Here is a 15,729-nt window from a genome sequence, read left to right as displayed (position 1 = left end):
GCAAGTTTTTTACTCTGTGAGCTGCTCCTTTCAGTCTTTTTTTTCACCATTTTTCTCATTTTGTCGTAATCACCTTTTCTATAGTTAAACGCTAGCGTACTTGATTTCCTAGTTTCACTTCCTTCAATGCCAATATCAAAACCGATCATATTATGATCACTGTTATCAAGCGGCCCTCGTATCGTTACCCCCTGCACTAGATCATGAGCACCACTAAGGACTAAGTCTAGTATTTTTCCTTCTCTAGTCGGCTCCTGAACTAGCTGTTCCATGAAGCTGTCCTTGATTTCATCAAGAAATCCTATGTCCCTTGCGTGTACAGATGTTACATTAACCCAGTCTATATGCGGGTAATTAAAATCCCCCATTATTATTGTGTTGCCCAGTTTGTTTGCGTCCCTGATTTCCTTTAACATTTCCGCATCCGTCTGTTCGTCCTGGCCAGGCGGACGGTAGTACACTCCTATCACAATCCTTTTCCCCTTTGCACATGGAATTTCAATCCACAGTGATTCCAAGGAGTGTTTTGTTTCCTGCAGAATTTTCAATCTATTTGATTCAAGGCTCTCGTTAATATACAATGCTACCCCTCCACCAATCCGATTCACCCTATCACTACGATATAATTTGTACCCCGGTATGACAGTGTCCCACTGGTTATCCTCCTTCCACCAGGTCTCAGAGATGCCTATTATATCTAATTTTTCATTTAGTGCAATATATTCCAACTCCCCCATCTTATTTCTTAGGCTCCTGGCATTCGCATATAGACATTTCAAACTATGTTTGTTGTTCCTAAGTACATCATGCTTAGTACTTGACAGTATTAATTGGCAATCTTTTGTCTGATTTTTATTGTTATTTAAAGATACCCGATCTACTACAATCTCTTTTGCAACCTCACTATCAGGATACTCTATCTTCCCTGTTATGGTGATATCTTTGAAAGATACCTTATCCCGAACCATGCTCTTTTGAGCGACTGTCGGCCTTCCCCCCCATTTCTAGTTTAAAAGCTGCTCTATCTCCTTCTTAAACGCCGATGCCAGCAGCCTGGTCCCACTCTGGTTAAGATGGAGCCCATCCTTTCGGAATAGGCTCCCCCTTCCCCAGAATGTTGCCCAGTTCCTAACAAATCTAAAGCCCTCCTCCCTGCACCATCGTCTCATCCACGCATTGAGACTCTGGAGCTCTGCCTGTCTCTTGGGCCCTGCGCGTGGCACAGGTAGCATTTCAGAAAATGCTACCCTGGAGGATCTGGATTTCAGCTTTCTACCTAAGAGCCTAAATTTTGCTTCCAGAACCTCTCTCCCACATTTTCCTATGTCATTGGTACCCACATGTACCAAGACAGCCGTCTCCTCCCCAGCACTATATAAAATCCTATCTAGGTGACGCGTGAGGTCCGCCACCTTCGCACCAGGCAGGCAAGTCACCAGGCGATCCTCACGTCCACCAGCCACCCAGCTATCTATATGCCTAATGATCGAATCACCAAGTACAACAGCTGTCCTAACCTTTCCCTCCCGGGCAACATTTGGAGATATATCCTCGGTGCGAAAGGATAATACATCCCCTGGTGGGCAGGTCCTGGCTACAGGAGTACTTCCTACTTTACCAGGGTGATGCTCTCCTTCTAGGAGACCTCCCTCCTCCAAGGTAGCACAGGGGCTACCTGACTGGAGGTGGGACTTCTCTACAACATCCCTGTAGGTCTCCTCTATGTACCTCTCTGTCTCCCTCAGCTCCATCAAGTCTGCTACTCTAGCCTCTAGAGAACGGACACGTTCTCTGAGAGCTAGGAGCTCTTTGCATCGGGCACACACATATGACACCTCACCAATTGGGAGATAATCATACATGTGACACTCAATGCAAAAGACTGGATAGCACCCCTCTCGCTGCTGGACTGCTGACTCCATCTTAGTGTTTTTTTGAGTTTTTCCGTAATTTAAAACTTGCTAAAGTATTAAGGATATCAGCCTATCACTAACTTACAGTTCCTCCTTTAAACCCCAATCTTCAAGTTCCGAAAGCACAAGCAAAATTTGTTCACTTACCAGAGAAATATCCTCTTCTCCCAGAACTTATTAGAAGGAAAGCTTTCGCGCGCCGAGGCCCCGAGTGGATCGGAACGGACCTGGGAGTCACTCCGGCGAAGGCTCCGAGGATATGCAGATGAGCTGCAAGTCCTCCACGGCACCTGAGAAGGCAACCGGTGGGAGAGCTGGGCACCTCTCAACCAATCACTAAATAGATAATTGCATTTTTTCTACCTTTGTTGTCTGGTCATGTTGTTTTTCTAATCACGTTTTCCCAGGCTCTGGTTTCTGCATTCCTCTGTCTTCTCTTAACTTTTTTTTTTTTTTTCAGTATCCTCCCTCTATGCCCTTGTTCTTATCCTCCTCCATGCCCACCACCTCATCTTTGTGACCCTACTCTTATCCTTCCCTGTGGCCATGATCCCCCCCCATTCCTTACCTCATGTCCAACATGTCCTGCATGCTGTCCTTCCTTGTGTGCAGAATCTTCTCCCTTCTTTCACTCATGTCCATCAACCCCTCTCCGCGTCCAGTCCTTTCCTGCGTCCATTCTTCCCCCCTTTGCCATTCCTTCCCTCATCACCAGCATACCCTGTGTCCTGTCTCTCCGTGTGTCTAGAATTCCTCCCCTATTCTTTCCCTTATCCAGCAACCCTTGTGAACATTTATTCTGGGTATCCAAAATCTTCCACCATTGTTCCTTCATAACCAGAATTCCCTCTCTATGTCCTGTTCCTCCCTGTGTCAATCCCCCCCCCCCCAATTCCTTCTCTTGTGAGCAGCATTCCTTCCCTATATCCCCAACCCCCAATTTAGCATCTCCTCTATTTTCTGTCCTCCTCTGTGTCCTTTTTCCTCACCCCCAATCCAGCATATCTTCTATTTTTCTGTCCTTGGTGTCCTTACTTATGCCCCATTTTCCCCTTCTTGATCTCTGGCATCCTCAAGTCTTCCTGTTCCCTACAGCAGCTCTCTCCCCTGCAACCGCCAACAGCTCCTTACTCATGGTTACCACTGAACCCAGCAATGATACAGTCTTTAGAAGGCAGCGCGGGACCTCTCAGCCACGTCATGCCAATGACTCTGTGGTGTCTCACCCCTAAGACACAGATTTCCTGTTTCAGGAAGTCTGTCAGATGGCGCAGAGCCATCAGCATAACCTGACTAGGAGGTCCCGCTCTGCTTTCTAAGGATTACATCATCGCTGCAGGCCCTCGAGTGGTTAGATGGATACCACCCTTTTGCAGCGATACAGACTCTCCCACCCCGGCCGCAGCATTTGCACTTTTCTATCTGCGCTGTCTGGCAGCAACTCACAGACGCAGCATCCTGCTCCAGGGCCTTCCCTGTGCTGTGTCCCTGTGTAAATAGGAAGTTGAATCAGTGCGGCAGAGGGAAGGCCTTAGAGAAGGATGCCGCGTCTGTGAGTTGCTGTCAGGCAGCACCGATAGCAAAGTGCAAGCGCTGCGGCGGGGGTGGGAGAGGGTGAGGAAGATACGGAGGTGTTGGGAACTGCAGGAGGGACTTTCCTTCTGTGTGGGTTTGAGGCAAAACTGGCCCACCTGTAGCTACGCCCCTGGTACCTCTCTCAAAATCTAAGTGAAAAACTTGAGTTGCTATTGACATCAGATTACCAGATGACTTGGTTTAGTAGTGTGTTTACAGTGGGTTTTCACTATAATAATTCTATTTTTAAAGAAAAGGTTCATTTTGATATGTTTGGATCTGTTCCATTAGTTGAACATTATATTAACACATGTATTGATGCCATAATCAGTGATTTATCTGTGCAGAGCTTGACATGGTTTATTACATCAGCTTTATAATATGGTTTTGTTTTATATTGTATAGGGATGCAATTATAGAGTTCTCTCAAAAAGATTTTTGTTTGTGTTGAATGGTGCCATTATTAGCTCAAGTTGGATATGTAAATGTTAAAGTGGGAAGGTTAGTGGTTAGAACAGGGGTCTGACTTCCAGGGCAGCCAGGGATCAAATCCTCCTCCCTCTCCTTCTCCCATTGGCTTTCCCTGTGATTACGTTAGGTAGAAACTTAGAGGTCCTTCTACTAAATCTTAGCATGTGCTATATGCTGCACGTTCTGTTTTATACCTATGGGCCATGTGGCAGTACACGCTGATGTCCATTAGCTCGCACTAAGCTTTAGTAAAAGGGCCACTTAGAGGGAAAGTCCCCTGCAGCAGAGAACTGTCTTGAGCTTGGATTTGGAAAGGCAAGAATTATAAATCTGTTATCCAAAACAAAATTTGAGAATATTTGGTGTCCATGTAAATATTTTTATAAACATTTTCTCCCCAGACCAGGATCTGTTGTTCCTACAAACTTGTTCCAAGGAATCAAATCAGTAAATCCAATGTTTCGGGGCTATTCCCAACAGGTAAGTCTTGATGATTTTCTTTCATTATTACATTGGTCACAGTTTGTCACCCTGTCTCTAAAGCATAATAAGAGGAAGGCAGAGAAAAGGTCACTTCTGTAACTTAAAAAAATAATATAAATTAACAAAATTATTGGTAAATTTGCAGTGAGCAGAAGGTTTCAACAATGACGACACCTAGGTCCCTTTTTTGGTCTGTGACTCCTAACGTGGAACCTTGCATGACGTAGCTATAATTCGGGTTCCTCTTTCCCACATGCATCACTTTGCACTTGCTCACATTAAACATTATCTGCCATTTAGACGCTCAGTCTCCCAGTCTCGTATGGTCCTCTTGTAATTTTTTACAATCCTCCTGCGATTTAACGACTTTGAATAATTTTGTGTTATCAGCAAATTTAATTACCTCACTAGTTACTCCCATCTCTAGGTCATTTATAAATATGTTAAAAAGCAGCGTTCCCAGCACAGACACCTGGGGAACCCCACTAACTACCCTTCTCAAACTGACCATTTAACCCTACTCTCTGTTTTCTATCTTTTAATCAGTTTTTAATCCACAATAGAACACTACCTCCTATCCCATGACTCTCCCATTTCCTCTGGAGTCTTTCATGAGGTACTTTGTCAAACACCTTCTGAAAATCCAGATACACAATATCAACCGGCTCACCTTTATCCACATGTTTGTTCACCCCTTCAAAGAAATGTTGTAGATGGTGAGGCAAGATTTCCCTTCACTAAGTCCATGTTGACTTTGTCTCATTAATCCATGCTTTTGAATATGCTCTGTAAGTTTGTTCTTCATAATAGTCTCTACCATTTTGGCCGGCACCGACGTCAGACTCATCAGTTTATAATTTCCCGGATCTCCTCTGGAACCTTTTTAAAAAATCGGCGTTACATTGGCCACCCTCCAATCTTCCAGTACCACGCTCGATTTTAAGGATAAATTGCATATTACTAACAATAGCTCTGCAAGCTCATTTTTCAGTTCTATCAGTACTCTGGAATGAATACCATCCGGTGCAGGAGATTTGCTACTCTTCAGTTTGTAGAACTGTCCCACTGCATCCTCCAGGTTTATAGAGAATTCATTAAGTTTCTCCGACTCGTCAGCTTCGAATACCATTTCCGGCACCGGTATCCCACCCAAATCTTCCTCGGTGAAGACCGAAGCAAAGAATTCATTTAATCTCTCCGCTACGGCTTTGTCTTCCCTGATCGCCCCAGTTCCCCAGGATCAAAGTCCACTGCACTAACCACTAGGCTACTCCTGGCTATGCAATAAAGTGTGTTTACATATAAGGCAATGGCAGACCAGTGGTTTTGTATCAGAGGACAATCCCAGAGTGCGTGATAAAGGTATTGTCTCTGCTCTTGCATCTATCGAATATCAGAGAAGCAATCTTCCTGCCTTATGCTTCTGCACTGGGTGAAATATGATGTCTATGGAGATTTTTAATAATGTCCTTAGAAAGATGTGGTGGAGGGGGTAGCACCTACCCTCCTCTCCTCCTTCCTGTACACATTAATTGATTTGATTACTTTATTTTTTGTCTATTAGATTGTAAGCTCTTTGAGCAGGGACTGTCTTTCTTCTATGTTTGTGCAGCGCTGCGTACGCCTTGTAGCGCTATAGAAATGCTAAATAGTAGTAGTAGTAGTAGTATGTTAAGGAGGACCTTGAATCAAATAGATTGAAAATTCTGCAGGTCACAACACACACCTTGGAATCCCCATGGATAGAAATTCCTTGTGTAAAGGGGAAAAGGATAGTGATAGGTGTGGATTTCCGACCACCTGGCCAGGATGAACAGATAGAATGTTATCAGAAATTAGGGAGGCTAACAAACTGGGGTGAACAAACCAGGTGAGCTGGTTGATATTGTGTATCTGGATTTTCAAAAGGCATTTGACAAAATACCTCATGAAAGACTCTTGAGGAAATTGGATTGTTATGGGATAGGATTGGAGTGGACTAGTGGTTAGGGTGGTGGACTTTGGTCCTGGGGAACTGAGGAACTGAGTTTGATTCCCACTTCAGGCACAGGCAGCTCCTTGTGACTCTGGGCAAGTCACTTAACCCTCCATTGCCCCATGTAAGCCGCATTGAGCCTGCCATGAGTGGGAAAGCGCGGGGTACAAATGTAACAAAAAAAAAAAAAAAAAAAAAAGGAGAGTGTGTTCTATTGTGGATTAAAAACTGGTTAAAAAAAACAGAGTAGGGTTAAATGGTCAGTATTCTCAATGAAGAAGGGTAGATAGTGGGGTTCCCCAGGGGTCTGGCTGGGGCTGTTGCTTTTTAACATATTTATAAAGGATCTAGAAATGGGAGTAACTAATGAGGTAATTCAATTTGCTGATGACACAAAGTTATTCAAAGTTGTTAAATCGCGAGAGAATTGTGAAAAATTACAAGAGGATCTTACGAGACTGTGAGGCTGGTCATCCAAATGGCAAATGATGTTTAATGTGAGGAAGTACAAAGTGATGCATGTGGGAAAGAGGAACCCAAACTATAGTTACTTGATGTAAGGTTCCGCATTAGGTGTCATTGACCAGGAAAGGGATCTAGATGTCATCATTGATGATAACATCGAAACCCTCTGCTCACTGTGTGGTGGCGGCTAAGAAAGCAAATAGAATGTTAGGTATTATTAGGAAAGGAATAGAAAACAAAAATGAGGACGTTGTAATGCCTTTGTATCGTAATGCCTTTGTATCGCTCCATTGTGCAACCACACCTCGAATACTGTGTGCAATTCTGGTCACCGTATCTCAAAAAAAATATAGTGGAATTAGAAAAGGTTCAGAGAAGGGCCACGAAAATGATAAAGGGGTGGGACGACTTCCCTATGAGGAAAGGCTAAAGCGGCTAGGGCTCTTCAGCTGAGGGGAGATATGACAGAGGTCTATAAAATAATTGGAGTGGAACGGGAAGACGTGTATCGCTTATTTCCTTGTCATCAAGCAGATACAGCCATTACAGATGGGTTGTGTCCATCAACCAGCAGAGGGAGATAGAGAGCACACTTTTTTCAGTGCCTCATACCAGCTTGCTCCACTGCCTCTCTTCAGTATTCTCTATCTTCCCTAGCAAAGTGGCTGCAGCTTCTTGGAGCTCCATCTAAAATCTGCCTGGAGGTTGCTCCTGTGCTTTTGCCAGTTGTTAGCAGGGGTGTTGGAGGCTATAGCAGCTTCACTTTAAAGGCACATAGGTTCGCCCTTTCCCTGCCTTACCCATACCTCCGTGGATGTGGACACATTGCTTAGCTTTCCCTGTCCTTCCCCACCAACAGTGGATGCAGGCACATAGGTTCGCCCTTTCCCTGCCTTTCCCACTCACCTGAGCCTCCGGAGTTCTATTTACCTCTGCTTTCCTCACAGCGTTAAAAAAAAAAAAATCGTGTCGTGCTTTGGCGCTTAGACGCTGGAACAGAGGTTTTTCCTTGCCTTTTTCTGTGGGACCGGAGCTGTGATACTCGGTTCAGTGAGGTAAGAGTGTTTTCTGACTCCTCCGGGGTGGGCCCGCGATCGGGGCGATTTTGGCGCGAACCGCCATTTTGAATTTTACCGCCGTTTTCGGCGATGGCTGCGGAGACAGTAAAGCGCTGTTCCAAGTGTGACAAGCGCAGATCAGCAGCGGGGCTCTGTAAATCGTGCTGTACAGACGTTAGAGCCAGCCCGAGCATGGCGAGCGACGATTCTTCGTGCTCTGAGCTGGCAGTGGGCGCCATTTTGAATTTACCACATGACGCAACCTGGAGGATCCCCTTCAGTTACCTCTGGTTCCCAACCTGTTGTCACAGGTTCCGGTGACCATGGAGGACGCCGGCCGATTTGGTCTTATGGCCTGGCGATTGAGAGGGCGCAATTGAGAGGCAGAGGACCACTCTCCTGCAAGCCCGCAAGCGTTCCACTTCCGTGGCTTATGCCAGGATTTGGCGCCAGTTTGAAGTCTGGTGTGCTTCCAGAAAGATCACACCCCTGCGGCCTCCTGTGTCGCCGATTCTGGACTTTTTGCAGGATGGTGTACAAAAAGGCTTGGCCTATAATTCCCTGCGGGTGCAAGTGGCAGCATTGACCTCCCTGCGTGGCAAGGTTGAAGGCGTGTCTTTAGCTGCTCATCCGGATGTGGCACGGTTTCTTAGAGGGGTGCTTCGGCTCCGTCCTCCCGTGCGTGCACCTTGTCCAGCTTGGAACCTGGGGCTATTGCTGAAGGCCCTTCAGGGTGCTCCCTTTGAACCACTTCGGCGTGCTTCAGAGAAAGATTTGACACTGAAGGCCGTCTTGTTAGTGGACATTACTTCGGCGAGACGGGTGTCAGAGCTCCAGGCGCTGTCCTGTAGAGACCCTTTTCTGCAGTTTTCAGAGTCCGGGGTCACGGTTCGGACCGTGCCTTCCTTCTTGCCTAAGGTGGTTTGAGCGTTTCACCTAAACCAACCTATTTTCTTGTCCTGGAGTTTTCAGAATCTTTTGGGCAATTGCACCTGTTGGACGTGCACAGGACTCTGCTGCAGTATCTGCGAGTTACTAACTCTTTCAGGACCTCTGATCATCTGTTTGTTTTGCTATCAGGTCCTCGCAGAGGGTCTCCAGCGTCTAAAGCCACTATTGCCCGCTGGCTTAAAGAATCTATCTTTTCAGCTTATTTGCTTGCCGGCCGGCCTCCGCCTGATGCCTTTAAGGCGCATTCCACTAGAGGAATTTCCTCTTCTTGGGCTGAAACTGGAGCGCACTCTCTTCAAGAGATTTGCAGTGCAGCAACATGGGCTTCTAAGCTCTCTCTTGCCCGACATTACAGGCTGGATGTGGCTGCCAGGAGGGACGCACATTTTGGAGCACAAGTGCTGGCGCGTGGTGTGGCTTGTTCCCACCCTATCTAGGGATTGCTTTGATACATACCATCTGTAATGGCTGCATCTGCTTGATGACAAGGAAGGGAAAATTAGGTTCTTACCGTGATAATTTTCTTTTCTTTAGTCATAGCAGATGCAGCCATGATCCCTCCCTGTCTGATGCTATCTGCTGTAAATCTATTTCAGGTTCTGTTCGTGTTTCCTGGAGATTCCGTCCTTGGGAGAAAGTCGGGAAAACAGTCTTCAGGATTCTTGTTCAATTAAAGGAGGATGACTTAATTCCCTCCAGTTTCATGTTTTGGAGGATGAGTTTATTCCCTCCGGGAGGATGAGTTTATTCCCTCCAGTTATGTCTCAGTGGAGGATGAGTTTATGCCCGCCGGGAGGATGTTTCATTCCCTCCATTCTGAGTTAATGCCCTTTGTTGTAGGGCCATCGTTCGCTGTGAGGAAAGCTTATGTTATTCCCATTGCGGTTTGCCTTACTGCTTTGGAAGCTTCAAATACTGGAGAGGCAGTGGAGCAAGCTGGTATGAGGCACTGAAAAAAGTGTGCTCTCTATCTCCCTCTGCTGGTTGATGGACACAACCCATCTGTAATGGCTGCATCTGCTATGACTAAAGGAAAGAAAATTATCACGGTAAGAACCTAATTTTCTCTTACTCTTTCCAAAAATACTAGGACTAGGGGGCACACAATGAAGCTATAAGGTAGTAAATTTAAAACAAATTGGAGAAAATATTTCTTCACTCAATGTGTAATTAAACTCTGGAATTCATTGCCAGAGAATATGGTAAAAACAGTTATTGGATTTTAAAAAAGGCTTGGATAGCGTCCAGAAAGAAAAGTCCAATAAGCCATTATTAAGATGAACTTGAGGAAAATCTACTGCTTATTTCTAGGATAAGCAGCATAAAATATATTGTCCTGTTCTGGGATCTTGTCGGGTACTTGTAATGTGGATTGGCCACTGTTGGAAACAGGATGCTGGGCTTGATGGTCCTTCGGTCTGTTCCAGTATGGCAACACTTATGATGTTATATTATTTTTCTTTTCTTTTTTATATATCATGTAAAAGTGCTTGGGAATAATAAAAAAAAAGTTTTTAGTCTTCTCCTATAGCTAAGATACAGCTATTATCTAACCTAATAACAAGAGGTAAGGAATTCCATAAAGAAACTCCTAATACAGAAAATAAACGTTAAATACTTTATGAAACCAAATTCCCTTACAAAACAGAGAGAGAATCAATTGTTCTCTCAGTTTTTTGATCGAACCATACATAATGATGTTACAGTAATCAATGGTTTAGATGTAAAACCATGTAAAATTTTAAAGACCAGACAGGCAGCTTTAAACTTGATTGTTACATGTTGAAAACTATGTATTTGACTATTGTTACCCATGTTGCATAAAGTTGGGATGTAAATAAATAAATGAAACACTACTATACGAATTCAATTTAAAAATCAATCTTACTGCTGTGTTCTGTATTATTTGCAGTTTTCTCTGATATTATTTCTTAATACCAAAAAATAAAACATTACAGTAGTCTAAATGTGGCAAGATTAACATTTGAACCAACAGTGCAAAAGCCTTCTGGTCAAAGAATGACCTAACTAATCATAACTGCCTTGTTTTAAACAGGGTTTTTTTTTCATAATTGATTAATATGGGATGAAAAAGTTCAAGAAGAATCAAGAAACACCCCTAACACTCTAGCTTCAGATTAATCTGCAAAAATTATTAAATATTGTTAATGAAGACGGAATATCAACCTCCTGATTCCTAAACCATAAAATCTTAGTTTTTGTGCGTTCACACACAGGCATAAGTACCCTCCCCCACTCCTCTGAGACAAATCAGGGACCTCACTCATTACAGCAGAGGGCTCAAAAGTCCCAGCTTGCTCCCCTCTCAAACCAGGGATGGGCTTTTTTTATTTTTTTTATTTTATTTTATTTATCATTTTACTTAATTACAGTCACATTTATCACATAAATATAAGGAAATACAGAAATTAATATAAAAAGGAAAACATTTTCACTCAACAATATATATTTACATAATTGTCCACAATTGGAAGATCCAAGATCAGGAAAACAATCTTAAAGAAAATAAGAAAAACTCAAAATGGTTAATCTTACACTTCACATTTTCTGAGGGAGGAAGGTTAATCGGTTATTGCAGCCGGTACAGTGGTAACTGAAGGAAGTTGCTGCAGAGGATTCTTCATCTGTTTCCACAAACTCTATAATTTCTTAGGTTCAAACAAATAAGTAATAAGGAAAATAAAACACTTCCAAGGGAATCGTGCTAGGAAGGTCCCACCTGGGGCAATGATTCCTGGCTGAAAAGCCAAGACTTCACACCTCCCAGTCTGCGATTCCCTTGATGTGTCAGGAAATGTATTCATCTTTGAACCCAAAAAACTATCAACCATATATCGGAAATACAATTTCAAAACGTTGTTCCTATCTAATCAAAGACGAAAGTCACTAATAATATAACTATCTATAACTTCTGAATTTTCCAAAATGTCAGTTAAACACATCTCTTTTCTCTGAAAGAAGATTTTAAAGGAAATATAATTTTAGTCACCAAAAGGTGGCTATCAGAAGGTATTAGCAAAGCTAGGGATGGGCTTTTAATGGTTCCAGGAGAGCATAGTATCTATTCCTGTTTTCATCTCAGATTGCCTGCTGGAAGGAAGGAGGCTGAATTTTTTTCTATGCAAGGTGGCTCTTTATCACCTTAAAATGATGGGTTCTGAAAATAATCTGGACAGGTTAAAGTCTTCAGTTGGAAACACATCCTCCATATTGCCCACTGAGAACATCAAATTAAGCTGTCTGTATCAGGAACTTCTTAAGGAGGAACTCTTTTGGAAATGTGATCCTTCCATGAACAGAAATATGCCTAATGTACCTGAATTTACACCATTTCAATAGCCTTCAGGCTTACAGGTGTTTTAATATCTTTAGGTACAGTAATTATTTTTCTGTTCCTGGAGGGAGCCCTAGAAAACAAAAATTAGTAGAGTTACAGCGGGATTTGAACCTGTGTTCCTTGGTTTACAGTCCATTGCACTAACCACTAGGCTACTCCTCTGACCTGCTTGGTGCATTGTTCAGTATGGCTATTATACCTGCAGCAGACATAGCCAAGTATTCCATTTTGGTTTTACTTGCAGGGGAGGGGGACATCAACTACTGGGGGGATTAAGGAGGGATCATGCCTTATCACCCCAGTGGTCAGCTGCTCAGTCGGAGCATCTTTTTATTTATTTATTTTTTTTAATCTTGGATGTGACCTGAAATATGTCTAGATAAAAACGTTCTTTTTAGACATGAATGTTTCTTCTTGTTCAGAAATCGCTGTTGGATGTCCAACTTTTGAGCACACTCTAATCCTGCTCAAAACACGCAGACAAGTGTGTGGTAGAGACTGTGCAATTTGATGGTTTCTTGAGTCTGGACTGCTACCCCACTACCTTGCATCCTTGGTTTTGGTTGATGTTGAATGATGAATCCTATTGGGTATAGTTCAGGCTCTTTTTCTTATAACCTTCCTCACGTAATGAACAAAAAAACCCCAGACAAAGCAGCTGAAATAATCCTCACAGACCTGCATATTAGTTCTCCATGAAGTTTTCTTCCTTTTCATCATAAAAGGTGGGTTTCTCTGTCTTCTCAATTTCCTTAATGCCTCTTCTAACAAAATTTCTCCTAGGCTGAGGAAAAGCCCTCTCTACTTTTGGCTTCAGACATAGGTCCATTTCCTCCAAGGAAAAAGCCTCTTTCATTCTGGCACCCTTACTCTGAATGAGCTTTGCTGGGTATATTCTTATATCCACCCACCATCTTCCTCTCACTTGCTTCATTCCATGGACTTGTAAGAACAATAGTCTCCCTTGGTGGCCATGTTGGATCACAGCATTCACCATTTGCCCTGTTCTTAAGGTGGAACCGACTACTGGACTTCCATTAATTAGCAAGTACCTGGGCTGTGCTGCTACTTATAGTGGTGATGGTGTCCCCTTAAAAGTTGTGTTTTGTGTCTCTATCAGTTGATAGAGTGGCACAATACTATACTAAGGGTTGTCAAGTGGTGGAGCCGCTCAGGGTGCAAATATGGAGGAGCATAAAAATTGCACCAAGCGCAATGTCGTTATTGGAGGTAGTGAAGTAGGGGGTGTCAGTGGGCTAGTTGTATAGGGTGCAACTATAGCTCAGTACAAACCTGGGACAGCCTAACTCGTGCATCTGGGCTGGTCTAGAAAAATAAAGAATTCATTTTTTCATTCACATGGTAAGGTGAAAATAGGTATTAGGGATATGCCAAAAATAATTGCTGTAAAGCCACTTGTGTTCATTAGCTCCTTGTTCAAGATAGCCATCAACACAGTCAGTTGATCTTCAGGTTGGCATAATGTTTCTCAAACATTCCTAGAACCAGACTTGTGACTATGGTAAGCTTCTGTAAACTGGGTTTGAAGTGTAGCATGCAAAATTAGAGTGAAAGTTTGAAGTATTTGTCGTCAGTTGACTCTGTTAAGGTGGTTCTTTGAAGCATTCTCAGCACTGGTTGAGGTCTTAGAACTGTGATGTGGCAATGGTGTATAAGAGTAACTGTTCTGTGTGTTACGTTAAATTGTAAGCTCTCCAGGAGACACGAAAATACATACTGTACCAAAATCTAAATTCAGAATCTAGTACTTGGCTTACTGTCAATTAATACAAAACACAACAAATGTCACTCGACCTACAAAGCAATTCTACCATACCATAAGCACTAGTAACTTTTATGAGTCACACAACAAGGGTGTACCTAGAGAAAGGCAGCATTTTAAACACTGCAGTGAGCAGTAGAACATCAGTACACCTATTACAAAACTAAACCAGTCAGAATAGTACAGATCAATCTTGCATAATCAATGCCAACAGAAAACCGCTTCTTTTTACTCTGTATAGAAAAGCACAAACTAAAATTAGAAATAAATGGAAAAAATTTAAACTGAAGCCCCCAGAAGCCAGACTCTGCATACAATGCACCACCACAGGAGCAGAAACAGTGATAGTGATAATGTATGCATGTCTCCTAGTACTTTGCAAAATATAAGGATAGCAGATGTAAATTTGAAAAAACTAACACATGCCATTAACACTTTACAAATTAACAAATAGAAATAAAACAAATATGGAAAATAAAATACCATTTTATTGGACTAATACATTTAGCTTTCAGAGACCAAAACCTCTTTTCTCAGGGCAGTACAGTATACTGCTGTTACCTATTCTATCCTGACATAAAGAAGGGGGTTTAGGTCTCTGAAAGTTAGTCATAAATGTATTAAAATTAGTCCAATAAAAAGATGACCTTATTTCCATTTTCTATTTAAAATATTAACACAATAAGACTACTTTATCCTAAAGCAAAAAAAGAAAAATATGTTTTTATCTACCTTTGTTGTCTCTGGTTTCTGCTTTCCTCATCTGCTCTTTACTCTGTCCTTTCTATCCAGCGTGTGCCCCTTTCCATCCAGATCCAGCGTCTGCCCTCTCTTGCTGCCCCTTTCTGTCGTCTGTCCTTTCTCTCTCTTCTATCCAGTGTCCATCCCCTCTCTCTGCCCCTTTCCATCCAGCATCTGCCCTTTCCCTCCCATCAGTGTCTGCTCCTTTCCATCCCAGCTCTGTCCCCTCCATCCAGCGTCTGCCCTTTCCCTCCCATCAGTGTCTTTGCCCCTTTCCAGCAACGTCTACTCCCTCTCTGCCCCTTTCCAACCAGCTTCTGCCCCCTGCCCCCTACATCCAGCATCTTACTTTTCCCTCCCTTCCATCAGCGTCTGCTTTCTCTGTCTCCTCCATCCAGTGTCTGCCCTCTCCCAGTCCCATCATCCAGTGCTCTTTCTTGGCCCCGGGCCCGGCCCCCCCTCTCCTTTTCATGTCCCCTCCCCCCATGCTGCTTCTGCTCGAAACTAGCAGCAATAAAAAAGTTTTAAAAAGCCAAGGAAGAAGGCAGAATAATAAAATTAAAATATTAAAATTATGCCCTGCGGGGCCTAATTACCTGTGGCTTCTGGCTCTGCTCCAGAACGGGAAGTGACGAGAACTCAGAGGGGCAGAGTCGGCAGCCACCAGGCAGGGCAGAGCAAACAATCTCCTTGGGGCAGAGAGACATCAGAAACCCCGATAGGCGCAATTCTCCAGTGCACCTATCAATGCATATCGCCACTGCAACGTCAGTACTCTTGTTCGAGCACCGCCGCAAGGCAGTCTAGCAGCAGCGATGGAGTCAGAGTAAACTTGTAGCAAGCAGGAAGGTGCAGGCTGCACAGGAAGGTGGTGAGGAACCAGAGAGAGAGGAGACACAACAGTGGAGGTTGCACTGCAGGCAGGCACGTGATGCTGAAGTTGGGAATGCAGGAAC

General features: G+C 43.5%; 1 protein-coding gene across 8 annotated transcripts in view; it reads left to right on the top strand.

The window, feature by feature from the left end:
- USP33 (ubiquitin specific peptidase 33) overlaps positions 1–15,729 on the top strand; it is a 165,951-nt gene that overhangs the window by 90,571 nt on the left and 59,651 nt on the right. For all 8 annotated transcript variants that reach the window (XM_030208095.1, XM_030208091.1, XM_030208098.1 and 5 more), the window contains exon 9: positions 4,361–4,439. In XM_030208095.1, coding sequence (XP_030063955.1) covers positions 4,361–4,439 — 79 coding nt within the window. The remainder of the gene's footprint in view (positions 1–4,360; positions 4,440–15,729) is intronic.

The sequence above is a fragment of the Microcaecilia unicolor genome, chromosome 6, assembly GCF_901765095.1.
Source record: "Microcaecilia unicolor chromosome 6, aMicUni1.1, whole genome shotgun sequence".
Classification (NCBI taxonomy): domain Eukaryota; kingdom Metazoa; phylum Chordata; class Amphibia; order Gymnophiona; family Siphonopidae; genus Microcaecilia; species Microcaecilia unicolor.
The sequence above is the reverse complement of the archived record's forward strand: the minus strand, read 5'-3'. Positions and strand labels throughout refer to the sequence as shown.